Below are 13,659 nucleotides of genomic sequence, written 5' to 3'. Positions count from 1 at the left end.
CCTGCTTGTATTCTGTAAACATAGAAATTTTACTCAACACATTTGAGAAATTAAGATAACTTAATGTGCCACTATGATAATGTGAGAGTGAGACTGCATTTTTTGTGTACACAAAAGTTTACAACCTTAGTCTGAAAGGTAAAACAGGGTATTTAGAAGCGAATATAATACAAGACAAGAAATAGTATTTGAAATGTCTCGATGGCAAAGTTGGTGAAGTCAATACGATGCCGTACAATTTAAATTTTTATCACTAGTGAACTGTTCGAGCCTAACAAGTTGTCGCACCTTTTTTTCTTCCCCTATTTTTTTTTTTAATTTTACATTAGATGCACATAAATTGGAATATAAACGCAGTTTTGTTATAATAACGAATAATTTAGATATACCGGAAATAATGATTTTTATCCTGTGTAGTGTGTAATATATATATATATATATATATATATATATATATATATATATATATATATATATATATATATATATATATATATACAGTCAAAAACTGCCATAGTGACCCACTGTATTCAGCGACTTCCTGTCTTATGTGACCCTATTTGGGTCCGCCCAACGATTTTGGCTATAAAGTTGCACTGTATTAAACGACTCACCGTGTTACGTGACTAGCGACCGTGATTTGAACGGTCCGGAACGGGCTAAGCACTGTTTTTAGCGACTATGTTATGAAAGATAACTCTGTTCCTACTTCCTGTTTCGTTGAAAAAAATGTCGGAAAGAAAGAAAACACGTATTGTTTTAGATCTTCAACAGAAATATGAAGCCTTACAAAAATTGGATAAAGGAATACCGGCGTATAAAGTGGCAGAAGAACTTTGTGTTGGAAAAACACAAATCCAAAACCTTCGTAAACGTAAATTGGAAGTAATTTCGGACTTTGAAAATAATGTTCCATTGAATTCTAAACGTCGGAGACATGCAACTGGTAACGAGAAAATCAATGACTTAACCTTAACTTGGTTTCAGGATGCAGTGAAAAGAAAAATTGTGGTTACAGGTCCTTTGTTAAAAACGAAAGCATTGGACTTTGCATCCAAATTAAATATTTTTGAATTTAAAGCATCAAATGGTTGGCTGAAAGCTTCATTAAGCGCAACAATATTTCTTTCGGAAGCATGAGTGGTGAAAGGGGTGACGTCAAGCAGCATACAGTGAATGAATGGAAATCTCGACTTCCAGATCTGTGTAAAGACTATTCTGCTGATAACATTTTTAATATGGATGAAACAGGGTTGTTTTTTCGGGATACATCGAGAAAAACTTTCCATTTTAAAGGTGATGATTGTTCCGGCGGTAAACGATCAAAAGAGAGGATAACAGTTGCTCTCTGTGCCAGTTTAACTGGTGAAAAGTTAAAGCCTCTTGTCATAGGCAAATCAAAGGAGCCTAGATGTTTTAAAAGAATTAGGAAAGAACATTTACCTGTTGATTATTATTTTAACAAAAAAGCTTGGATGACTGGTAAAATTTACCAAGACTTTCTCAAAAATGTTAATCGGAAAATGAAAATGGATAAAAGAAAGATTCTTCTGTTTGTTGATAATGCCCCGTCACACCCAAATATGGATCTGAGCAACGTCAAGGTCCAGTTCCTGCCACCTAATACGAGGGTTGTTCAAAAAGTAATAGGACTGGGAGTCTTGCGTATTCAAATTTCATTCAATTTAGAATATTTTCATATGTACAGCGATCGTAAAATGTTTTCTACAATTCAAACATATTTTTTTTAATCTATTGTGCTAAACGCGTGTGTCCTGTGCTTTTGAATAACCATGGTAACACGCACCCGGCGCAGCACATAAATATAGTTATTGGAGCTACGTTGTACTTCTAATTTATTCATGAATAACTATCTGCTTTTCCCTGTATTTCATCAAAACATTGAAATATATTTATGTGACATTATGTCCAAATTTGACGTCATTCGGACATGAAATGGCCTAATTATTAAGTTTCGAACAGCAGCGGTCATAGTGTTAGTTGTAGAAATATGACATTCGTTAACAAACTGAAAATGTGTGCGATCGTTAAATTTTGCCAACAGATTGACTATAATCATTCAGATACACACAAAATGGTAAAATTAACAAAGGACAATTATCCTGCCATCAGGACACTCGTTTTCAGCTGGCACAAGCAATTCAAAAACTACGAATGCAAGATCACTAACGGGAAAGGGCGGCGAGGATGAAAGTTGAAAATTGACTGGACGTTAGTGACGTCAATTTCAAAAGCGCTACAAAAGAATCCACGGTAAACGGTACGCGAACTGTTTCTCGTTGTTTGTATCTTCTTCGGGTCTACTTATTCTGTTTTATCGAAATGATTGTAAATAAGACATTTGCTATAAACATTTTTTTTGTATTTAACTAGATATACGTGTAATCAATAAATTAATGTAATAATTAACGGTAATAATTGGTAGTGTTTTCCAAACTTGTATTGATACACGATAGACTGTGCTAAGTATAAAAGGATACTTTTCAATTCATAAATATTGTTATTGTTCTGTATATAATCATATTGTTTTAAAAACATACGATGACATGAGTAAATTAATATCATAAATTGCTTTTGCATTAACATTTAAAGTCCTACTGAGTTCCAAGGTTACTCAAAAAACACGAGAAAACCCGGAGAATGGCCGGCTATCGGGCATTTGTTTTTTTAAACAGTGGAACGAGAATGTGATCGCTTTTTTTCTTGCTTCATCTCCACATATGAGGCCAAGCAAAAGTTGCATGATTCATACACCTAGAGACTAGGGGAACTACTTTCAAAAAGAATGACGCTTGTTACAATTTCTATTTATTTTACAACGTCATGAACGTCAATAATGGTATTGTTAGCGTGCGCCGCAATTCGTACCCCTTGTCATTTGAAAATTTCACAGATTTTTTATTTCTGAACATTTTGTATTGAATTTTTCACTGTATATAGAGAACATGTTCCGATATTTGTTTCGTGTAAAACTGTGTACGTAAATTAAAAAATGTTAACGGTAGAGCTGCAGTCCTATTACTTTTTGAACAACCCTCGTACCACTTCCCTTACTCAACCAATGGACCAGGGAATAATCCAGGCTACAAAACTCAAAATAAGGAAACGTCAGGTACTTTATTATTTTATTCAATTGTTGTCATATTGCTTGATCAAAGAATGACTGTAGAATTTATATCTATCATAACAAAAACAGTAGAAGATTTTTTTTAATTCATTTAAATAACTTAAATTTTGTCGGTTGTTTCCTAAAATATAGTAGAATATTTATTTTAATTATAAAATAATAATAAAAAAAATGATGTCCAATCTTAATGACAATCATTTCAACATGATATTTGTGGAAATTTTAACCCCCTTATATTTTTCTTTATATTTCAGCTTATTCACATTGTGAAAGAAATGGACAGGCAGCCCAGCTTAGGAGGAACTGAGTTACTGAAACAAATCAGTATCCTAGATGCAATCTACTGGCTTTCAAATGCTTGGGATGAAGTGACAGAATTAACAATTCAAAAGTGCTTTAAAAAATCAGGGTTTGCAGTTGATTTTAGTAAAATAGATCAAAATGAATCAGTATGTGCAAGTGATGAAATTGAAATTGGTAGTAACACACTAGGTATTGAGCAACAACATCAAGATGTTATGGATGATGATGATGTTCCACTGTCAGCCCTAAAAATGTCATATGAAATTTTTGGGTGCTCGTTCAATGATTTGCTACAAATTGATAATCAGCTTCACACTTGTGATACAGAAATTATTAATTGGGACAAACCTGTATGTGACATATTGACTCAAATAAATGAGGAAAATTCTGATGACAGTGAAGATGAAATTGAAGAGATGGATGACGCTCAAGGATCTGTCATGCAAAATGCTCCATCACTGACCCAAGCAAATGAAATGGTGTTTCAACTGAAATCTTATGCATTGCAACATGGACATGCCAGTATAATGTACCATTTGTCAAAACTAGAGGATGAATTTTCAAGTCTAGTTGCAAGCAAAAGTAAACAGTCAAAAATAAGTGATTTTTTCAATAGGACAACTTAAATGAAAGACAGACTGTGATTCTGACATTATTTTATTAGTTTCATAATCATGAATTTTAAATATCAATAACATTGTAAATGTATAAATTTTTAACATGGTAAAGAAACAATATAATTCTGACATTTTAATAATTTTATTAAATATATAAACATTAATTTTTAATAATCAATTTTACAATCAAATATTCAATAGCATTTTACATGTATACAAATTTAACTGTACACACTTTTACTGCTCTTATCATAAATAAATGTTTTAACACTAAATGTATAATTTTATTAAATATATAAACATTAATTTTTAATAATCAATTTTACAATCAAATATTCAATAGCATTTTACATGTATACAAATTTAACTGTACACACTTTTACTGCTCTTATCATAAACAAGCAAATTCGTTGAATTTATATCCCCCGCCGAGTACTGGTTATTATTAACACAACAACTGAAGACATAAGGCTTTATTTATATATTAATCATGGCATAAACTGTAAAATTCTTTGAACTTGAAGCCTTGTACCTTCAAACAAGAAGAATTTTTAAGTTTTCACTATATACAGGCTGTCCAGCACCTTCTAACAAAAAATTAGGGCAAATTTTAGGGCAATTTTAAAGAAATTTTAGGGCTAAAATTAGGAATTTTACGGTAAATTAAGGAAATTTTAGGGCTAAAATTTGGAATTTTATGACTAAATTATGGCCTCAAAAGACCATGATATGGGCTCAACTTTGCATATTTGACACAAAAGTAACTCACAAATAATGCTCTAGTTCGGTGATAGCAAAGGTGTAACCAGTGTTCCATAGTGAAGAAATGAATTCACTGGTCAACTGCCTTTTAAAAGAGCTGAAAAACTACATTAAAACATAACTAGAATGAAAACATTTTCAAAGTTATAAGTATCCCGGAACAACCAATATTCAATTAGTTAAGCTATGATTAGCCAATAATAAATGGAAGGGGAAATTATGCTTCAGATTTATTTTAGCTATAAATGCATTTCTTATCAACATTTATTAATTTTAAGGTTGGTACATTTTCAACAAGTCTTGATCTTTCTTAAAAAACAATAAAAAACGATATGACCTACTCAAGTCATTCCCAGGAATGTTTAAACTTAAATTAAAACAGCAGGGTATACACCTATGATGAATTTGTTCAAGTAAATTGTAGAAAATTTCACAACAGTGTCAGTTTTTTTCAATGATTTTCAACAGTTTTTTTCCAGATTTTAAAAAACTTGCACTATATGTTATAACATATGTTCAGTACATGTTAGTGTGTACAAAAAGGGCAGCTGAAGGTGTCACTTCTTAGTACGCTAATTGGGTAGCAAAATGGTAAAAGCATCCAATCATTTTACTGCCAGTTTACGTTGCCCACCTTATAATTAGCAAATATGAAAACTTGTCTGGTATCACTTACAAAAGATCTGTTCTAGTCATCACTTGAAAATAACTTGATTACAAATTAAGATTTTATAAATAAGGACCCCTACATAAAGTTTGATGAAAATTAGTTGTTAATCATGTAAATAGTTCCTTTAAAAACACCTAAGACTGAGGTAAATGGTAAAACTCTGTGGCCAATAAAAATGTACATTGTAACTTCCTTGGAAATATTTTTATTCAGGTGACTATTTTGATATAGTCAAAGTCGGACAATTTTCATTGTTCCATTTAAAACAAACAGTTTCTTATTATTTTTCTGATAACACCTGACAATCAAGTATAGCATTTCTGCATGAGTTGAGGTAAATACAACATGTGACTTTATGCAATTTAGTCAGACATGACATCAGCTCCACTGACTGTGTTCGAATTTAGGTTGTGATTGAAACATGGTTGTTTCGCGACATGTTTATCACAAAAGATAAAAAAAATAGGAATTTAAGTGAAAAAATAGGGCTTTTTTAGGAATTCCCTTTAATTTTTTCATTTTTTTAGGAATTTTAGCCAAACTGAAAAAAATTAGGATTTTTTAGGAATTTTAGGGACGCTGGACAGCCTGTATATACATATAAGGAAAATCTATGACCCCCTGGAGTGGGGCCAATTTTGACCCCAGGGCTAAAATTTGAACAATTTTGGCAGAGGACCTATATCTTATATCATATACCAAATATCAAAGCTCTAGGCCTTGTACTGTCAGACAAGATTTTTTAATTTTGCATTTTTGAAACTCCTTTTCTGGCCCCGTGTGACTGATGATTGTGATTGAAAATTACAAAATTTTACTAAGTCAAGGGCAAAAACTCTAAAAATACTAAAAATATCCAGACGAAAATACCCAAGTGCACAACTACACATACTGATCAACATTCCTGTAAAGTTTCATGACTCTAGGTCAAATACTTTTTGAGTTACATGCGACACAAGTTGAAAATTACAAAATTTTACTAAGTCAAGGGCAATAACTCTAAAAATACTAAAAATATCCAGACGAAAATACCCAGGTGCACAACTTCACATGCTGATCAACATTCCCATAAAGTTTCGTTGAATTCCAGCCATTAGTTGCAGAGAACTACTCCGGAAACGAAATTCGGACAAAATTTTACTGAGTCAAGGGCAATAACTCTAAAAATACTAAAAATATCCTGACGAAAATACCCAGGTGCACAACTACACATACTGATCAACATTCCTGTAAAGTTTCATGACTCTAGGTCAAATACTTTTTGAGTTACATGCGACACAAGTTGAAAATTACAAAATTTTACTAAGTCCAGGGCAATAACTCTAAAAATACTAAAAATATCCAGACGAAAATACCCAGGTGCACAACTACACATACTGATCAACATTCCTGTAAAGTTTCATGACTCTAGGTCAAATACTTTTTGAGTTACATGCGACACAAGTTGAAAATTACAAAATTTTACTAAGTCAAGGGCAATAACTCTAAAAATACTAAAAATATCCAGACGAAAATACCCAGGTGCACAACTTCACATGCTGATCAACATTCCCATAAAGTTTCGTTGAATTCCAGCCATTAGTTGCAGAGAACTACTCCGGAAACGAAATTCGGACAAAATTTTACTGAGTCAAGGGCAATAACTCTAAAAATACTAAAAATATCTAGACGAAAATACCCAGGTGCACAACTTCACATGCTGATCAACATTCCCATAAAGTTTCGTTGAATTCCAGCCATTAGTTGCAGAGAACTACTCCGGAAACGAAATTCGGACGGACGGATGGACGGACGGACGGACAGACGGACGGACGGAAGGACAACGCCAAAACTATATCCCCCTCCCGATTCCATCGGCGGGGGATAATAAATGTTTTAACACTAAATGTATATGCTGTATTAGTATTATTTTAATAGTGTTTGGATGTTTTACTGTAAACCTGTATTAAGAGACTCCCTGTCTTATGTGACCTTCTTAAGAAAGTCCCCTGTAGGGTCACATAAGACAGTTTTGACTGTATATATATATATATATATATATATATATATATATATATATATATATATATATATATATATATATATATATTTATTTATATATATATATATATATATATATATATATATATATATATATATATTATATATATATTTATTTATTTATTTATATATATTCATAGTACTTTTGTTGGGCACAAGTATTTCATGCCAACTTAATTATAGTTGAAACAATTTATGTACATATATGCTTTCTGTATAAGATTGCACTAACTTGTTTAATATGGCACCATTTAAAAACAAAAGTGAAATGAGAAGTTAATAGAAAATAACACAGCACTTATAATTTTTACAAGAAAAAAGCATATTCTTACTTGACTGATGATGAAGCAGAAAATTTTGGGACCGAACCTGGCTGTCTTGCATTGATATGAAACTAGAAATATAGCAGACAACTTTACGTACTGTGTTACGCCGACAGTTGGTAAATTTGTCCATATTTTAATTTTTATGGCAAGCCTGCTTGACTTAAAGATAAACAGGAATGTGTTTGTTACACACAAATGCGGCTGAGATTCTTGTCAGTAACAATATTTAAAATAAAGGCTGTATGGGCAAAAGTGTAAAAAAATCTATTTTTAGCACTGATGACCTTGACCCAACTGACCCCTAACTCCATCCAAAGGAAGAATATCATGCAACTTATTTTCCCACCAAATATGAAATAAATCTGTCTATATATAAAGGCAGTATGGGCTAAAGTGTAAAAATCTATTTTTAGCACTGTTGACCTTGACCCAACTGACCCCTAACTCCATCCATGGAATGAACCTATTGTTCTCTTTTGTTCTCTTAACTGTTATATAGCCCCTAATACCAAAATGTTTCCTTGGACAGAGATGTAGTGTTGTTAGTATTTAGAGATTAGATCCGCCTACTTGATTAAATATGCACACTATGAGAACTCTCTCTTTCTCTGAGCCCTCTAAAAAAAGGCCTTGTTAGACAAGACTATTATATTATACATGCAAATTATATCAAGACCTCTGTTAACACATCTGTAAATAAATATTAGAATAGTCTTTGATATTGAATTTTTAATACAGTACAATATCTTAAGAAATACAAAACTTACAGTGAACAAGCAATTATCATAGTATTGCAAGCAATCCATAAGTCACCGGTTAGAACCCCAGCAACATTCTGATGGGCTATTGGCCATTCAATTATACCATTGAATGAATGAATGACATCAATGCACTTCAATCTTTTGAGTTTTAAGATTTTTTTTTTTTAATTTTTCAGCAACATAGGTTGCCCATTTATTTTCCCCGTAATTGGTGCAGTGGGGTCGGAGAGCCATCCCCTACTGTACCTTACATTATCAATTTATGGCATATATCATCATATTATATTCAAAACATTTAACTGACATTAAGCTCATTTTTTTTTTCAATGTCAAGTTTAGTTTTATTGACTATAAATTTCAATATTGACAATAATAATTAAGCTTGACAACAGTTGATATAAGAAAAAGTTTTGGATAAAATATATATCTGCCTAAAACATAAAGACTGTCCCATACTTTTATTAAGTATAATTTTTCCCTCTACAGATATTTCCAAAATGTTCCTTGAGCCGGTAACTCTTACGGCTTTTGAGTTTTAAGTTTGTATATAACATAGTACAGTCGACATTGTATTAAGAGACCACTCAAGGGACTGCCAAAAAGTGGTCTCTTAATAAAGTGGTCTCTCAATAGAATTCTGGAAAATTCGAGACTTTTTATTACAAGTCATAGATATAATAACATCTTTTTTATAAAAAAAAAACTATACAATATTATGTATGTATTACAGTTTCATAATTACATTTATGCCTTTTTTTAAAAAAAAGTCATCAATATTGTTTGTTTTTGATTTTTAGTAGAAATTTGTGTACAAATGTAATTTACGCTCATAATACTGTCAACAAGTCATTTTGACCATGATACAAAGCATATTGTCTTATATTTTTAATATGTTCATACACATCTCCTGCTGAACATACTTTAGAATCATCAGTCAGAGCTCCAGATAATTTTTTATGCAATGAATTTTAATAAACTTCTTGATTTTTTCAACAATTAGTTTTCACACTACCCCGATTTCAAATTCAATAAGATTTTTAGAGATCTAGGATTTTTTTGCCTTTTTTTTGTCGAAGGGTCATATTTAATGGGATACTACATGCATTTTATAAACAAGGGGCAGGACGTGAAGTGGTTGCACACTTGGTTCAAGCGAGCGAATTGGTTGCAAACTTGACAAAATGGCAAACACGGCGTCATTTTTTGAAACGGGTGAACAAATTTTTGCCAGGCAAGTGGGTTTCTTTGTTATTTTGAAGTTCATTAGTATGTCTATTCCATAATGCAATATATATTCCACACTTGGTTTAAGGTTTCAGCATCCTAGATTCTGTTTTGACGAAGTTATTGAAGATATAAACTGATCATGTAGATATTTTGAAATTTGACATGTGACTGTTCTGATCTGTTTTTCTCCTAATTTATTCGAATTTGTAAGTTTTGAACTGCATTTAACAATAACAAAATATGTTTCTGTCAATGCAGTACAAATGGTTAAGTTCGCAAGTCCGAAGATAACGTTCAATACACAAAAATATCTTGTTCAAGCACATTTTGGTTGCAAACTTATACTTCAAGCATTTTTGGTTGCAAACTTATTCTTATTCTATTGAAATCCATAGTAAAACTTTGCATAAGGATTGTAGTAGTTTATATTTATTAACCTATTTTCAATGGCAATTATTGACATTTATGTTCTTTTACTTGTTTTTGTTATAAATGTTATAAATGTTATTTATACTTTCTTCTTTTACAACAAGTATGCACTTTATGTTTCAAATTACATGGTTCTCAGTTCAATACTAAAATCATCTGTAAAAGCCTGCAAACAAAATAATAGCACATAGAAGAAAAATATTTATTGATACTTCAATTCTAAAATATGTCATCATATGTAAAATGCAAATGAAAACTACATACAAAACAAACGTATGTGAGAGTACTGCTGTATGTAAGTGAATTATTTTTATCATAAACATAAGGACATGTGCACACATACGATGTTACTCGGCAAAATTTCCAAAGTTAATCAAAACCACAATAAATGTAATTTTGTTTGTTTCGTATGTAAAGATCAGCAGTTGCTTTAGACATAAAGTATGTAAATGTAATTATAAACCAAAAGTTAAAATGACATGCTTGTTTACAAAATTTCGGATTTGATGTACATATCATATATGTCAATTGGTATACTAAAAATTATTTTGACTATTAGATCATAATATAACTGATATACGATTGGTAATTTACATTGACTGATATGTGACAAAACTACTTAAAGTCATTGTTCGAGTTATGGAATTTGGAAGATGTTTCGATTGGTCAATAATAAGGAACAATTTAAAGAAACATGTGAATAATGCCCTTGTGTCAATGTTGATATAGAGGATATTTGTTTAGTTCAGTGTAAGATCGGAATATATTTCACCGAGTGAGCACCAAAAGGTATATTTCATGAGTGGCGCAGCCACGAGTGAAATAAGAACTTTTGGTGTTCACATATATTTCTATAAACCACCGAAAAGCATGTAATAAATAGTTTTTATCTACTATATAATCAAATTTATTTCAAATCTCAAAAAAAGAACAATAATGAAAGCTGTTTGTTGCTATTTTTCTCTGCTTTTCCTTTACTGTTAATCATGCCAAGATAAAACAAGAGGGCCATGATGACCCTGAGGTCGCTCACCTGTATATAGGCCCCCCCCCCCCCCCCCCCAACGTTGCAGAGCCAATTTAACCCAAGGGCTTTTATTTGCACAAACTTGGTAGACACCCATAAGAAGATGTTTCATGCTAAACATTTAAGCTCTAGCTCATTGGGCTTTTTAAAAGAAGATTTTTTGTAATGTGTTAAGATTCCCTGCCAAGTAAAGAAATTATGTTTATACAACAGATAATCAAAAGGTCCAACTTTCTCAGGATGAATAAGTAAATGTTTCAACTTTTCTCTATTTTAAGTAAATTTGTTGCAAAAATCTTCATATTATTATAATGTGGGAGTTTGAAGTAAATCCTAAAAGGAAGGAATAAGTTGGGAGTAAAAAATGCCAATTTCTCGAAAAAGTTCAAGGGGGGCATAATTCTGAAAGTAGTTTTGCTAGAGTATTGAACCTTCTCACATATGTTGAGCAATAATAAGATACATACATATAAGGCTTGAAGCAGATACATTGAGAAATAAAGAAGTTATTTAAAAAAATATTTTTTTTTTTTTTCATGAAAGTTCTAAGTTCAAGGGAGGTAATTATGATAATATTTGTGCTAGAGTTATAAATCTTGTCACATATGATGTGGTTGATGACCAGAAAATAATATTTAAAGTTTGAAGTAAATACCTCATGAAATAAAGAAGTTATAGCGAAAAAATGTAAAAATCATAACCAGAAATCTTGAAATTCAGTGTATTTGTTAAAAAAAAAAATGTGCATAATTTCCAGACTACCATCTACCCATATTTAAAGTTTCATAACAATATTTTCAGTACTTTTTACATTATCATTGGATCCAGTTTATGTGTTAAATTTGCCACATTTTCAGTCTTTTTGTTGCCATAGCAACCAGAATTTTCAACATAGGAAGAAAAGAAAAAGACGTACATAATCTCCATACTGCCATCTATCCATATATCAAGTTTCAATAAAATATTTTCAGTACTTTTGGCGTTATCACTGGATCCAGTTTATGTGTAAAATTTGCCATATTTTCAGTCTATCTGTTGCCATAGCAACCAGAATATTCAACATAGGAAGAAAAGAAAAAGATGTGCATAATCTCCGTACTGCCATCTATCCATATATCAAGTTTCATAAAAATATTTTCAGTACTTTTGGCGTTATCACTGGATCCAGTTTATGTGTAAAATTTGCCATATTTTCAGTCTATTTGTTGCCATAGCAACCAGAATATTCGACATAGGAAGAAAAGAAAAAGACATGCATAATCTCCGTACTGCCATCTATCCATATATCAAGTTTCATAAAAATATTCTCAGTACTTTTTGTGTTATCACGGGATCCAGTTTTGTGGACGGACTGACTGACGGACGGACAGACTTCCTGACGGACGGAGGGTAAACGTAAATTCTCCTCAGGTAAACCGGCAACTTTATTACATTCAAAATATGTTTTGTGTGTTTTGCCTGTTAATTGAATATTTACTTATAATAATGAACCACCTAAAGAATAAATTAGTGTTATATTTCAATGTCTAATGTGCGACTCATTCTACGTTAACGTACCTGACACAGTATTTTTGGTGGTACTTTTAAGTTGATGTTTTTCTCAACGTGTTCAATAGTTAAAGTGACCCACTATTTTTTTCAGATAGTTGATATGTTGAATTAGTTAGAGATATATAAACGTAATAAAATAACATAAATAAAATTTTGATTGTTACTGATTTGAAATTGTTCCTTTTATTACCAATGTATTACATCTATATTGTCAATAGAAATGATTTAATAATGTTCAAATTTATTTCTCTTCCTATTTACTCATGGACTTTAATTACTAAAGTCCTTGATTTTCAGAAGAAAAAATCTTCTGATCATTAAATGTTAAAAATTAATATACCTACTGGTAAGGGACCATCAACCAGACACATTTTGAACATTTTTCCATACAGATCTCATAATTTTAAAGCTGGAGATCTGAAAATTTGACACTGTACAGCTAGGTTCTCAATCTCATAACTTACAAACTTGTTTTATTATTTCTAATTATGTCGGCACTTACATCGGAGGCCCATCAATGAGGGTATCTAAATTACCTAAATTGTCTGCACTATGTACACAATGTACAGCACCATGATTGTGTTCGGACAGATATACACATGACACCGATTTAGTTCAATAAAAGCTTGGGTGTTTTAATTTTTTATTTTTAACATGATAAACAATACTTCAGCAGCAAATGCCAAAGCTTTGGATATTCTATTGTTTACTCTGCAAAGGATTATAGCTAGTATAAGAGGTCAGCTATTGCACTCTTGGTGTTCAAATTTTCAACTTCAACGTTCTTGAAACAGACAT

At 31.5% G+C, this 13,659-nt stretch overlaps 3 protein-coding genes across 3 annotated transcripts in view; 2 read left to right on the top strand and 1 right to left on the bottom strand.

The window, feature by feature from the left end:
- The window catches only part of LOC132756593 (acetyl-CoA acetyltransferase, mitochondrial-like), a 119,040-nt gene that overhangs the window by 96,601 nt on the left and 8,780 nt on the right, over window positions 1-13,659 (bottom strand). The window lies entirely within an intron of this gene.
- Window positions 511-3,063, top strand: LOC132756592 (tigger transposable element-derived protein 6-like). Its single transcript, XM_060747695.1, has one exon. The coding sequence runs from the start codon at window positions 1,137-1,139 to the stop codon at window positions 1,749-1,751; it is 615 nt and encodes a 204-aa protein (XP_060603678.1). The 5' UTR covers window positions 511-1,136; the 3' UTR covers window positions 1,752-3,063.
- LOC132756591 (uncharacterized) lies at window positions 3,099-4,331 on the top strand. Its single transcript, XM_060747694.1, has one exon. The coding sequence runs from the start codon at window positions 3,424-3,426 to the stop codon at window positions 4,075-4,077; it is 654 nt and encodes a 217-aa protein (XP_060603677.1). The 5' UTR covers window positions 3,099-3,423; the 3' UTR covers window positions 4,078-4,331.

The sequence above is a fragment of the Ruditapes philippinarum genome, unplaced genomic scaffold, assembly GCF_026571515.1.
Source record: "Ruditapes philippinarum isolate M1 unplaced genomic scaffold, ASM2657151v2 ctg1324_1_1_1_1, whole genome shotgun sequence".
Classification (NCBI taxonomy): Eukaryota; Metazoa; Mollusca; class Bivalvia; order Venerida; family Veneridae; genus Ruditapes; species Ruditapes philippinarum.
Note: the sequence above shows the minus strand (reverse complement) of the source record. Positions and strands in the feature narration are given on the sequence as shown.

What these genes read in the sequence shown, in the direction of transcription:
- LOC132756592 (XM_060747695.1), top strand. Translation starts at nt 1,137, where the DNA reads ATGAGTGGTGAAAGGGGTGACGTCAAGCAGCATACAGTGAATGAATGG.
- LOC132756591 (XM_060747694.1), top strand. Translation starts at nt 3,424, where the DNA reads ATGGACAGGCAGCCCAGCTTAGGAGGAACTGAGTTACTGAAACAAATC.